The following is a 14,494-nucleotide window of genomic DNA, read 5'->3' as shown; positions in this document are numbered from 1 at the left end:
CAGAGTCAGAATGGAATACTCATATTCTAACCAGTCTCAAATCTGTGCAGAGCTGCATATGTGGCTGAAATGATGCCTGAGTTATGTTGCTGATTCTCAAAATTCTTACATGGCCAATCAGTTGCTCCAGGAGTACATATTTGTATTTTTGGTAGTCAAGGGTGGGGGGGGACATTGGTTAGGCTTTTTAGCTTTTTATGGGCACAATAATTTTTTATAATGAGAAGCAATTGAAATTTGAAATGCAAGTGTGACTGCATGTGCTGATTACATGCATGGATGTGTCATCTGCAAAACCAAACCAGCGGTTGCAGTGTTTTGAAAATGCAATCTCATTATCCCTTACTTCAAAATTTTGAAAAAAAACTTGTGCACAATAAATGTGGTGCAGAAGCAGACACACCAGTAACATGCTGCACATGAAGGAATTATGGATGTCTGCAGATGGGAAGTGAGATGAAATTGTAAAATCATTTTTTTATCCTGAGAGTTAGTGACTTATTTTATATGGTAAGAATTTTTCTGCATACTATGTTTACCAAAAGTTCTGCTGTATGAGTACTGACTGTAACCTTTCTCTTTGCTATGTTTTTCATCTGAGTTTGAAAATTTACATTTTATGTTGTTTTAAATTACCTTGCCTTTGAACTCGGGGAAGTTAATCATATATTGGCATTTCCAGTTACAGACAATTACTGCTTGAGGATGTTAATGTATAATTCTTTCATTTAGGCTTTTCTTTAAGGTGACCAATCAACTGAACAGCTGCTTCCCAATGGAAATTTCACAAAGAAGCTCTTAAGCTTCCTATAACATAATTTATTTACTATATTCTGTTTCAGGATTATGTATGAGATCAAGGTCACTCTCAGGTGCACTGGTTTATTTCATATAAGTAAAATCTATGTAACTGTTAGTGGTCGTTATTGTTCATCCCACATTTTTTCATGAAATACAATAACGGCACATAGAAATGGTTTTGTAGTTGAGGTTTTGTGGACCGCTACTGGCTTTTACATTGCAGAATTTATCCTGTACAGAAAACTGTATTACTCACTTTGTGTTGTCCTTCTGTGGAGCAAAGCTAGCACTGATAAAATCTACAGTAGGCAGTGATGTGTTCTGTGTGCCATGTGTTGTCGTGCTCCTGTGGGAGGACAGTCACTACCTTCCCTGTGTATGTGAATAAAATTAATGAGTAAAGTGTAATAAAATGTGACAAAAATCAAGGTTAGCATATTGGATTTGAGTGGAAGAGACAATTTACAGTGTTTAGTTATCACATCCATCCTATCTGACATCTGCTGTTAACTTAATGTGTAATTATTAAATATTTATGCATTCTATCCTAAATTCTTCTTTAGGATAAATACTTTCACTATGCTTATTACTAGAAAATATAATATATTTCAGTTTCTTACTATTGGTTTTCCCTAACAAGGAGTTATAAAGTTATAAAGTATAACAAAGACAAGATGTGGAAGCTGGTAGTTCTTAATAAAAATGCAACATATTGATAGTATTTTTTTTTCCCAATTGAGACAAAAGCATCTCTTACCCTTCTGCTAATTGTGATTTGTATAAGAACTTCAAATATATCAGTAACTAGATTTTTCCAATTACATGAACTTTTTTTTTCAGTGCTACTGGCCATGTTACTATAACATGCAGCAATGAGGAATGTCTCTATATGCTAAATCAATGTTAGGCTGAGCCTATGCAATAAAGTCCATATTGGATGGCTCATAGCAGTATTTCTTTATATTGAAAGCCCAGTTATCCTGTATTTCATTCCAGCAAGCATGGATCACTTTGTTTAGTGACAGCTTGTGCCAGAGTGAGTTAATCAGGTCTCTGTTTCTGAGAGAAGTTGGTGTGGTGTAGGATGAAAGTTGTGGGACAAACAGTTGCTTCTGCAGAGAAATCCCCTTAAAACTGGCCTTGAAGAGGAGAAGGATTGCCTGAATTGTTTGTCCAAAGGAAAATGGCAATGGTTCCTCAGTGTTTACAGATCCCAGAGTTGCTGCATGAAGGCAAGACTATTTCCTAAGTTCAGGAGTGGCTACTCCTAGAACACAGCTACCATGGAAAGGTAATTCATGACCAAGTCCCAATGCTGAAAGAGATTTAGTACCTTCCATGAGTTAAAGGTGAATTACACCTGGACAAAGACCTCACTGAAAAGATTCATTTCCTCACAGAAAACATGATATGAAAACCTGTTCACCTGTTTTTGTCTGGGCGCTCACATGTGTTAGCCCTCAAAACCCTGCTTAATTACCTATTTGAACATGGGAGAAAATACAGAGAATTAAATGCATTACATAAACAGTTAAAGAGGAAAAAATAGGTCAAACTTTTACCAAGCAGCCTTGAGAGCATCCTTTTTAAAGTATTTGTTTTGAAGAAATCTGTGTCATGTGAATCTCTGAACATAAGAATACAAGCAAATATAATTGCGAAGCAGGGTAGAAGGAAGCTTTGTTAGTACTGATGAGGTTGTGGTCTCCCAGCCTTCCTCTTGTATGCAGAGATACAAGAAACAGTTGAGGCAGATAAAAATATTTTAAGTCAGAAGTAATGAATTGCAGACTGTCAGAAGCAACTGTATGCAGATTGTTCAGTCCAACCCTACAGTTTAAGAACAGATACATTACTGCATGTTCCTGTACAGCCTGTAATTGTTCTACACACTTTATCTAGTAAATGCCACATAAACCTCAGACCTCAAATTTTCATCAAAGCAGAAAGTGCAAAGTAAAAAAATGGAGACGTGATCTCTCCTCCTTCCTGCTTTCTCCTGCATTGTATGTACAGCCAAGCAACAAGTACAGTTGCTTGTACTTCCAGATTCCCAGACAACAGAATCCTTGGCCTCATTCATGGGCAGAATTTTATCAGACCTATATTATCAGGTGCAAAGCTCCTCGCCCATTCTTTCCTTTTAACCACCAGTTATATGGTTCTGCTTATAATCAAAGCTCAATTCTTAGGAATTGTCCAGTCAGAGCATAACAGCTATCCTAGCTGCCTCACCACTCTTTATTCATGAGTCAAACTACAGGTACTTTTCTAGTGTCTGTCTGTCCATGCCCTCCTGTCATTCCTCCCCGTGCTGTTTCTTTAGGAAGTTTGCCCTTTAAGGGATATTACAGAGGTACAGATGTTATAAATAAGGGATACCTCCCAAACTCTTCTACGTTCTCCCTGCACCTTGGCTCCACATGCAATGTAAAGATCTCATGTCCATTTTTTGAAAAGGTTATGTTCAATATGGTTCTTGCTGCAAAAAGATATGTGTTAAGTCAGTGCAGAATGGCTAATTCTGCTGTAGATAAAGGCTAAGAATTATTTGCTACCATCAGCTCTGGCCATTGGGGTATTAAGTTAAAGCAAAGCATTATCCAAATTGTGCCTCATGATCATGTAATGAACACCCTGGTGATTAGTACACCCTTCAGCTCTCTCTGGTGGCTTTTTTCACAGAAGCCTGGGAAGAGTCTGGTGACTGGTCTCATGTGGCTGATCAAGTGCATGGGGGACAGGGAAACTGAGACTACAGTTTTCAAATTAGGCCTACTTTCTTGCAAGACCAACAAGACAATGTGGGAGAAAGAAAAAACCTGTCTGTAGCCAGGTCTCTCTCCTACTCTGACACCCCCTACACCAGAGCAGTTGTCTAGTTGAAAGATCAGGTCAATCAAATAAGTTTTATCAAGAATTTTAGTGGACAATGATACTACATTAAATTAGTAGTATTTTCTTAGCAAATAATAGCTTCACAATATTTTTTTATCATGAAGTTTGCAATGCACATGCTATCCTAATGTCAGTGATCTTTGCACAGGTAACTTGTTAAATATTTCGGTTCTGAAGTGATTGATAAACTATTTTTCTGTGTTTTTATATAGCACTGTGCACATGATAGAGGCTGCCATACTTATGCTATCAAAGTGATAATCTAAGAGGAAGTGAAAGGCTGGGATATTTAGAGCCTGATTCAGAAGCCATACAAACTAGAGGGAGGCATTCTGATTGACTTCAGTTGAGATTAGATTAAGCTCTTACCCATTAGAAAATATTTCCTTCTTGCTGTTTAGAGCATTCACATGTTCTGAAAGCTAGCAAAGGAAATTAAGCTCTCCATATATCTTGTAGTGGAATGAAAAATTTCCCATTCTGTCCTTCCATAATATACATATTAATGGTAGTGTTTAGAGACCTTGTGTAATCCAGAAATTACTTCTTTTTGTACCACAGCCTTGTTTCTTCATGAAACCACCAGCCTGGGTACATGTTCTTAGCAACCATACTTGGTATGTAAGCATCTTATACAGCTGGAAAGAAGCTAAAAATGCCAGCTCATTCTATATCTCCTCTGACAGCTGCTTATCTACCTTTCTCAGCAGGAGATTTATTGGGTCCTTTTCTCATTTCCAAGCCATGTATTTCTTTGTTATCTATGCAGTCTTACTTGTATTGATGGCAAGCCTCCTAGCTGAATTTCAGCTACGTGGCCTTTCACATAAAACCAGATCCCTTTTCATCTCAGCCTCGACTCCAGAACATGAACATTTTATCACATCTTGTTAAAAAGATCTTATACATGCTATAAATTCCATAACCTCAGCAGCCTATTTTATAAGAATCTACAGATCTCTTGCAGGCATCTGGTACAGAAGACTTAGTACAAAAATAAGAAACAGCTCAATTGTACAGTTGTGTTCTCTCAGGAGATGTGATTAATTTCAGATCTACAGGAGAAAATCAGACACTTTAAAATAAAACATACTGGAAAGAAGTCAAATTCAGTTTTCTTCAAAAAATGGCATAACCTTTTTCATCACCATATGGAAAACCAGCAGAATCCTAGAACACAACTGATGTAGATAATGGTACACTACTGGCTAATCACTTTTATGAAGGTCACCCTGATTCATGCAGCTAGGCAGAATCTTAGCACGATTTTTCACTTATCATTGTACTAGATCCTACCAAATGCATATGCCACCTACTAAGATGTTTCCTAAGAAATACCAAGATATCAAGACCAGAGTCCTTAGATTGTTGCTTGAAAACTGAGTGTTTTGCTTGCAGAGAATTCAAAAATTCAAGGTTTTGACTGTAAAGTAATAGTGCTTTAGCATTACCACAGCATTTTTACTTCAGAAGTCCTTGATTGTGCAGGTTTTTCTCCAAGGCTCTGCACACAAGTATTGCATCAGCTGGAAACTAGAGCGTATGTATGCCAACATATACTTCCTCAGTAATATAGAGTTCTTACTAGCAATTAATCGTGAATGTTCTTAGGAAGCAGTTAAACAATATTATTCTAAATTCTTATTTTACAGCTGGCCTAAATGGAATCAGAATGATGAGGAAATCTTTCTAGATCATCAGAAAAAAGAAATTTGAGAGATGATGCAAAACCTCTGAGTTCTCAGGCTCGGCTCCTCCTAGGCTTCATGATTTGGGACAAGTAGCACTGACCCCACATCCAGGACTTGCCTTAGCTGTTTGTAGATCCCAGATCCACTTATTACTTTTTCAATTCTTGGAATAATTGTTCTTCTTTTTTTAGCAGGGAAAGAAAAGTACTCTGGTAGAATCCACAAATATGCTTTATGGTTGATTCTTTTGCTTTTGTTTTACTTTTTCCTTCTTGGGCTTTTCCCAACCTATTCCAAATCCCCATGGGTTTCACACTTTCTGGGACAGCTCCTCTGGCTGCTTTGGTGGAGACCCACAGCTCATTTGGGCTCCTTTCAGTAGCAGCCAGCAGCACACCCCTGTTCTGCGCCATGACTGTGACCATGCCATGCTCACTTCACACCCTTCCTCTTGGAGAGTTTGAAGCTGAGAGACAACATCGCACTGCAGGCCTGGGAGTAGGAATTCTAAATTAATTGTGGTGTGTGGGTCTATTCTGTTAATAGCAAGAGACTCTATAAATGCTTTTTTTCCAGTGTAGAAAAACTGCCTGCTGTTTTACTGTGTAATTGGGTCCCATGATTTATTTTGTGCTGTATGAAATACTAAGCTGGCTTCAGCTCTGACTTACTCTCATAAACCTAGAGTAATTTGTTTGACTGCAATGGAATTACTAAGGAGTTTCATAGAGTTATAAAATCAACTGAAGAGTCTGCTGCAAGCATATTGTATATGAAAAGGAGGGCAAAGCTACATTCAGCTTTGAGGACCTTTACCTGACTTTAGTATATCTACATAGAACATTCTCTTCTTCTCTAAGTTGGCTTCTTTAATTTCAAACAGAATTTAGTAGCAGTAATTACTACATTTTAATTACACACTGAAGTATCCTTGGAATCCAGAGCAAATTACTTGCCAATACTGAGTGTAGTAGTGTTGTATGTCTTGTTGCTGATAAAAACATTTCTGCTGCTGTATTAGAATATCAGATCCACTAGTACCATTTGACTGGAAGTAAAGTATTGAAGTCTTGAGCAGTAAATTCATCACTGTTCTTTTGTCTGAAATAAGAAACAAATTATTTTTCTTGTATTAATATGACATAAGAGGAATATGACTAATAAGCAAATGTTAATGAAATTGAATTCTGGTCTTGAATCCAGCTTGTATTTGAATGCTATCTCAGCACAGCATTAGGGAGATTTCAATACCTGCACACTTGCCTTTCCCTTTAAATGTTCTGCCAAGCTCCTCACTCTGTAAACAAAAGAAATCATGAAAGAGATTAGGGCTAGATGGCACTGATATCCTGTGGTCCACATATTGAACATATTATGAAGAGTCTACCAAAAATATCTCTAGATTTCTGTTTGGATACATTTAAAAATTGTATTTGATTGTTAGTATAAACTAATTGCATAAGAGGGCCAATACACTGCTGCATGAGTTGTCATCAGCCAAAAAAATTGCTGGCAACAGTTTTATCCAAAAAGATCAACTCTGCCTATTTTCAGTCCTCGAAGGGGCTGTATTAAAAGTTAATGTTCTCCTAGTTTACTGTTTACATATTTATTATTTTAGCAATTATTCTAAAATAATAACTTATCAAACTGTACCTTCAATGCTTACCCTTAGGGCTAAGGATAGCTGCCAGCATTTTAAGATGAACTGACTACAGGACAATTCTGTTATCTGAAGCAAACATAACTAATTCAAGATTGGTTTTTTCTTTGTAAAGCAAAACTTTTAAGATTACATTAATTGATTTTAACCAGTAATCAAATAAAACAAAACTGTATTTCTGGTAACCAGCAGTATAATTCCTAAAGGAATTAATAAAGGAAGGGGAAGTTGCAGTACAAGGCAGAGCAATCCCAAAAATTATCTTTCAAACTATTAAAACGTGAATCTCATGTGTAATGTCCCTCTTAGACATTGCACAGAAGAAATTGAAAAAGCAGCAAACAATGGTAGTGTGGTATAATCACATGAAGCTTTCTTTCCTTGAAAAATAAAATTATTGAAATGCTACTGTGTGTTGTGGTCTGTAGTCATGCAGTCAGAGACCTGACAGGGGCAGTGACCAAAAAGCATATACAAACCAGACTGAGGATAAAAAGTAGAGTCAAGTGTTAAAACTGAATGACAGAATTGTGTGGAAAGTTTTAATCTTACAGTGTTCAGGCAGGGAAAGAAAAGGTAAAGTTCCAGTTTATCTAAGTGGCAGTATTTTTCTAGTGTATACATAGATAATGTCATTTACACTAGCTCAGGGTTTGCCATTGCTTTTTGAATATTTCCTTTCTTTTTTTCCACATGTGACCAGGATTTTTTTCCCTTGGAGTTCTACTCCTGCAGTTTTTTTCCTTACACATGTTAGTAATATCTGTCACATCATAATTTCCTTGCAGCAGCCAGTTTGCTATCAGACCATTATGGTTTCAAGTGAAAGAATAAGCAGCAGGAGCAAATGAGTGCTTCACCACAAAGGTCTTGCAGAGAGGACCTAATTAAAAAACAGGGGAAAATAAAAATAGAACACGTAGAAAGAACAGTCCCTCCCACCCCCCAACTTGGGCTAATGTAGATTAGTTTTTCTTTTTTTAATTAAGAAAAGTAAGAAAGAGTTATCTGTAAAGCACTGTCCAATCTAAGCAATATTTTGGTCAAAAAATGCAGGATTGTAGTTAAAAGCAATAACAATGATGTAATTAAAGTAAAATGGCAGTATGTCACTTAAATTATTTGATCATTGCACAAGTAAAAAGAATTTTTAAATAAATACTGTATTTTTCCTGTGTCACCCAAATTTGCTGTCTTGGCAATTTGGTTTATACAAATCAGGGACCTTGATCATGCTGATGATGTTTTCCTCCCTGACTTGCACCATTAATACCAATGCAACTATTTAAACCAATAAACTTGTGCAGAACATGAACTGGGGAAAGAATAATTCAGGTATCCAGTTGCAAGACAAAACTAGAACATTTCAAAGTATAAATCTGATACTTAAAGCCCAAAAGCTTATTTTTAAGAAATGCCAACAAATTATTTGCTAGCTGATCATCTGCGAAATGGGTGTATTTTTTAAGCCTAAATATTTTCTGATAATCTCTTTCTATTATGGCACAACCTTTTTTCTTGACTTAGATTTTTTTTCTTGTTAACATTTTGTGACTTAATGATTTGTGTTAGGGCTTGGTGAATTAGGGAAAAAAACTCGAGGGAAAGTGATGCAAACGGCTTGGGAAAAGTAAATTGAAACCACTCTAAATGCTGCATTGTAAAGATTTAACAATCCCGTACATTAAAAAAGTTTTGTTGTTGACTTTGGGCACGGTTGAGCAAGATTTGACAAGACTATTCATAGAGGGAATGTCAACAGTTACAGTAATTTGATAATCCACTTAAAAGCCTTTTTTTGCATAAAACACCTTTGAGCAACTCTGGATAGAAAAAGGGACTGTACCAATTCTTAGAGACAGTTGTGTTGAATTGGGCTAGAGAATATTGTGAAGTAATAACTCATCCTGTAATAAATCTTACTGTACATTTTACAGGGAAAAGAATCTGTCTGGTTTCTTAGGTTTTCATTCTGGCATCTTTAGACTGCATTACATGTACTTAAAAATGCTATACAGCAGCTTTGCCCTTTGTGAGCTGCAGAGAAGCATTTTTAAGCAGAAATGTGAATGCTGTCATTAAACTGTTCAATCACTGTTCTCTTAGGAATAGAAAATGTTTATTTAAAAAGGTCACAGGGAAAAAAATTCAACACAGCTTCTGGGAGGCTTGGAAGCACGTTAAGTGTGGGAGTTCATAGAGCTGCTGAACTGCAAGGTAATAGTTGGATTGAGAACCAGACTCAGCAACATGCTGTGGGCTTGTTTTGACTGTAAATGATCTGGAGTTTGATGAGTATTCTTGTGTGCAAAATCTGTTCCTTAGCGACAGAGGACTAGTGAGAAGCGAGTTGGTGAAATGCACACGAAGCATTCTGAGTCAGGACTACACTTTCTGCTTGGGGATGCTGCAGTGTCACAGCAGTGCTGGCAGTGGGTAGGCAGGACCTTCAGGGTTTTCCTCCGACATCTGGCGCAGGATTCTTTGTGGCCTTGCACTAATGAGCTGAGTTAATCCTCTGGGACAAAGAAGGCAGCACCAGGAGATCCTAATTATAGCACTCACCCAGGTCTGTTCTTCACTCAGCTGCCTGGGGCAGAGAAGCAGCCATGCAGGGTGAGCTCCAGCATGGGAAAGAGGGAGAGCAACACGCTCAGTTATGGCATCTCCTTTACAAGTCTGCCAGCATATGCAGTCCTGTCAAAGGCTGGCTCTTACAGCCTGCCACCTTCTGAGGTTCATTTGTACCTAATTTTTTGAGTGTACCATAAGGCCAGACATTTCTTGGAGTGAGATTTTTTTCTGAATCTTCCTCCTTTACTTTTGCTGTCTGTACAGCAGAGGCTGGTGATCTGTTTACTTAACAAAAACATTGTGTGGATAAGAGTTTTGTCATGTATTTGAAGTGAGAGACTGTGCAGCAGTTTTTAACAAACCAGAGATATTTGAATTTAAAGGATACATTACTTAAATTTTTCATAAAATATCATCACACAGTAATTTTCAGTAGAGTTCTGCCAAATTCTGTCCAGGTAAGGAACTTAGCTTGTAACTATTTTTTTTTTGTGTATGTGTTTTAACACTTGTTTCCAAACACTCACCAAACTCTACCTTTCTATTATACTTTGCTTACATATTTTACATGTAGTTCATCAACATCAAGACACCGAGTTGAGCTTGAAATGTGATTCTTACCTGAATTTATCATCTTTGTTTGTTGATTTAAGTTGCATGATAGTAACTTGAAGACCACATTCAGTCGTCCATCTGATCCAGAATCAGTGATTCAGTTTCATTTTGCATACCTGTTTTGATTCACAGAACAGATGAGTTAAATACAGAATCATGTATTTACATAAATTTTCTAGTAAAAAATACCAGAAGAGGATAAATAAAGCAGAATGCTTGAATATTCCAACCCAAGTCACTTTTTATTCTCTGCTGATTTGGTACATGTAAGCACTGAGTCTAAACACCTGACTATATTGTTTCACTGTATTTTCATGCAGGACTTCCTTTTGTTTCAGCATTACAGCTATGTTTGTTATGGCATCAAGGATCTGAGAAATTTCTTTTCTGTTTATCCTTTTTTTAATAGTTGCTACTTGACACAGAGTCCTACCTTGAATTTAACTGTTTAATAGATTATAATTTCTCCTTTTTCAAAATGAAGTAGACATGCCAGCAGCAAAACACAGGTTTTTGACATCCTGATCCTGTCCAAGGTGCAAACAGTCATGGCAGTGAATTTATTCTGCAAAATTCTTCCTACTTTGCTAATAATTTAAGACCTGCCAAGAATTACCCTTCCTTCAGCTCCATTCAGCAAATTTTCTGAAGTCCCTACATGCAATACTTAGAATCCTGTTCTTTATATATAGTATAAGGGGTATAAAAAGTTCATGAATGGTGTTAGCAAGAACTGGAAGATTTAGAAGTTTCTTCTTTTTGCAGAGCAGTGGAACACTTTACAGTGGAAGATCATATTATAAATGTGCACAGCCTTGGGTTTCATGCTGAATATGTTGCAGAATGAAGAAAACTTGGTGCTTGACTTGCACATATGATGGGGAGAGAGAGAGAGGAGGGATGGTAGAGTATGAATAACAAGGAGAAGAGGAGATTTGCTTTGGGGCCATGAAGAAATTGAGGAGAGGGCATTATTTTTTCTTATATTGCAAAACTTTAGAGAGTCCCTCCTCCTTCCCCCCCCACAAGGTTTTGTTTTCATCCAGATTTTCCAGCTGATTCCAGTGATAGCTTACATGGAAATCTCTCCTTTTAGAAGCCCTAGAATTTAGTTTATTGACTATTGTCTATTGCTTATTGCTTACTGCTGGGGAAGGAAGCAGTATTGATGATTACTGTAATAGAAGGCCTATTTTTCCTTTATTCCTACACTGTTGTGTCAAATCTGATTTGTTGTATAGGAAGAGTTCCATACAAAGATTATGATGTGTTATTTACAACCCTTCAGAACATTGTGGTCTTTTATAGATGCAGAGTAAATTTTTCTTTTAGCCACACAAAAAGTATCTGATAGTGGTATTAAATTTCAGCTACAGAAGTGCAGAGAACATGCTGTGTGGCAGACTGAGTGCATGAACAATTGCCACTGGGAACTAGCACCTCTGTCTGCTTTGTCCATTTTATTGCTCTTTTTGTTTTTAAGTAATGAAAGCAATTTATTTTCTGTATTTCAATTTCTTGATCTGTGTAACAGTAAGAGTAATTTACCTGTATATGGACTAAGCTGTGTCAAGTGCTCAGAACCTCCCTCTGGCAAAACTCAGTGCATCTTCAGACTATTATTTATCAGCTTCAGCAGCTCTGCCTCAAACACTGAACTCCTCTACAAAGGTATTAGTGCCAGGTGCTTAATCCTTTTTGTTGTAGGTGTTTTAACTTCCCTAGCTCTGCTGCACTAAAAATTGGCCCTCAGGCATCTCTCTAGATGAATTTGACAACACTGGTGGAATGACTTCACTCTGTTTAAAAGCTTCATTTTGTATGATTACTGTTACGTTCGGGATTCGACGGTGGGGATTGGTTTCATTTTTTTTTAATGTAACTCTTTGTTTTACAGATGAGGGCAGGAACGCAGTTGACCATGCAGGTGGTGCACATATTGTAGTAGACCATTTAAGGTCACTGTGCAGTAAAACAGATCCAGCCAGTGAGAAGCTCTTGACTGTCTTTTGTGGCATGCTGATGAACTATAGCAATGAGAATGGTAAACAACACCGAAAGTTTGCTTTATGTCTACCAGGAGAACAACCCCAACAAAAAAAGATAAAAAGTTGAAATCATCTGTAGGTTTACATTGTGGATGCTTAACACTAAGTTATTCTAAAGAGATCAGGGACCTAATTCACATATATTATTTTCTGTTTTAGTAAAATTATGTTCCCAAAAATACTAGATATATTCCTGACACAATTCCATATAACATATATTGTGTGAAGTTTTAAGATCAGTGTCTGGAATTTACTTCTTTGTCTAAAAGCAACGCATAAAGATGCTTCACACAGATTTACAGAAGCTAATTAGAAGGCTACATTAAGTCCTCTCTCAAGTAGTATCAACATCATAAGACTAATTTGTTGTAGATGTTCAGTGTTGTTAATTATTTGAGGGTGTATATGCTAAACAGTTCTCCTTGTGAAATGTACGTAAAACCATATGTTACATTGTTCTAAAGTAAATGGGAAATCATTTATTGGTATGTTCAACACTGTTCCGTGTCTACAAATTATGTTTATGTTCATTATCCCATTAAGTGGAGATGTTTAGGGACTGGGACAAAAACATGACAGTATATTAAATGAGAAACCCTTGACCAATGAGAGTAATACAATAGCATTCTACATTAGTTGTACAAACTAGTACCTAGCTTGTTTCTGCACACAAGTGTTTTAATGTGCCAAAATATATTTAAAGCATTCACACATTTTCAACTTTTCAAAATGAAAATAGAATACATTAGGAAGGCTACAGAGAGGCTGTTCTCCTGACTTGCAATGGCACAGATTACAAATACAGTTAATAATGATATTGTTTTACGTTTCCTGAATTGCAGTGTTTCATCTTAGGAAGAAATATCTTCTTTATTATTTACTCACCATTTCCTGAAAGAAAGCACTTGCTGTAACTCACTTTCCAATCCTATGCCCCCAAAAGTTTTCTACTTTTCAGGATGGTCCATAGGCTTTATTGTATATATTTTTAATCTGCTTTATCATCTCTTCTAGCATAGTTTCCACATGTGTCTTCTGTGCCATCTCTCTGGAGATCTCAGCTCTTTGTGTTACTCATCCAGCTCCAAATATAACTGTTGTATGTGTCTCATCTCCTTCACTTGTTCTTACATTGGGTTTTTTCCTCCTCTTTTCTTTGTATTATGTAAGGATTCTTGTTTACAGTACTTCATCTTCTCTAAATAGCAACTTTCTAGTTCCTTCATTTCATATAATTTCCAGGAATTGTTTTGCTTGACCACTTTGCATGAGTATCACATTTATTATATTTCATCGTGTTAACTCAGTACTTTTCTTTGTTACAATATTTGGAGCAAATATATATTCTCACCTCTAAGCTACCAGAATGCTCTGTATTAATTAAGACTAATGAGCATACAGTAGACTAGGTAGCTCAAGACAGATGAATCTAGAAGCAATGTGTAGAGATACTGTTATCAGTTTTGCTTCATGACCAAGCTCGCAGCAGATCTTCTCTAGGAAAACTAATTATGAGATAAATCTCCCAAACAAGCAGCTTCTGAACAGCTTAACTGTTAGGAACATTGAATAAATGACTCATTCCATCTAGTAAGAGAGCTTATTCTGATGCAATCAATAAAGCAGTTGTGTGGTTCAGTGACAGCCAGGAGGATTCACTAGCTGCTCTCCTCTCTGCTAAAGGACATCTTTCATCTCACGCTATTCACAGGAGCCACTGAAGCAGTGTCAGAAGTGAGAAATGCAGGAGTATTCCAAGCTCTTCGATCAGGGTGCTCACCAGCCCCATGTTCTACCTCCCATCAGGGAGGAGTGCTGGCAGTTTACCAAACCTCCACCTTACCCCACACACTTGATTGTCTCCATGAGGAAGGGTCCCTTTTGTAGGAACCCAGCTTATGTTTGGCCCAGCATTCATGGGTAGACTGCGTAAGATTTGTGTCCTCTAGATTTGTGTCCTTCAGCACCTTCATAAAATATGGCATCCTGATGTTAAATCATACAACTGCTGAGCCTTTCTTATTTTCACAAATTGTGAATTTGCTCGCTGACTGGGGCAACCATTAAATTAAACCCCAAATAATATGACAAATCAATATTTTAAAAAAAAAAGTGATTTAGAGGACTAAATTTTTAGAAGAAAATTTAGCGACCATACCTGTAGCATGTGAATGCAGAATGCAGTTGACCTCTCTTGCCAGTTT

The 14,494-nt window shown here is 37.0% G+C and overlaps 1 protein-coding gene across 6 annotated transcripts in view; it reads left to right on the top strand.

Annotated features, from left to right (window-relative positions):
- The window catches only part of RAP1GDS1 (Rap1 GTPase-GDP dissociation stimulator 1), a 90,894-nt gene that overhangs the window by 52,783 nt on the left and 23,617 nt on the right, over positions 1 to 14,494 (top strand). For 3 of the 6 annotated variants that reach the window (XM_058803181.1, XM_058803180.1, XM_058803183.1), the window contains one exon: positions 12,140 to 12,286. The exons of the other annotated variants lie outside the window; for them this stretch is intronic. In XM_058803181.1, the coding sequence (XP_058659164.1) occupies positions 12,140 to 12,286 (147 nt within the window). The remainder of the gene's footprint in view (positions 1 to 12,139; positions 12,287 to 14,494) is intronic. 6 annotated transcript variants of the gene reach the window in all.

This window comes from Ammospiza caudacuta, chromosome 4 (genome assembly GCF_027887145.1).
Source record: "Ammospiza caudacuta isolate bAmmCau1 chromosome 4, bAmmCau1.pri, whole genome shotgun sequence".
NCBI classification, from domain to species: Eukaryota; Metazoa; Chordata; class Aves; order Passeriformes; family Passerellidae; genus Ammospiza; species Ammospiza caudacuta.
Note: the sequence above shows the minus strand (reverse complement) of the source record. Positions and strands in the feature narration are given on the sequence as shown.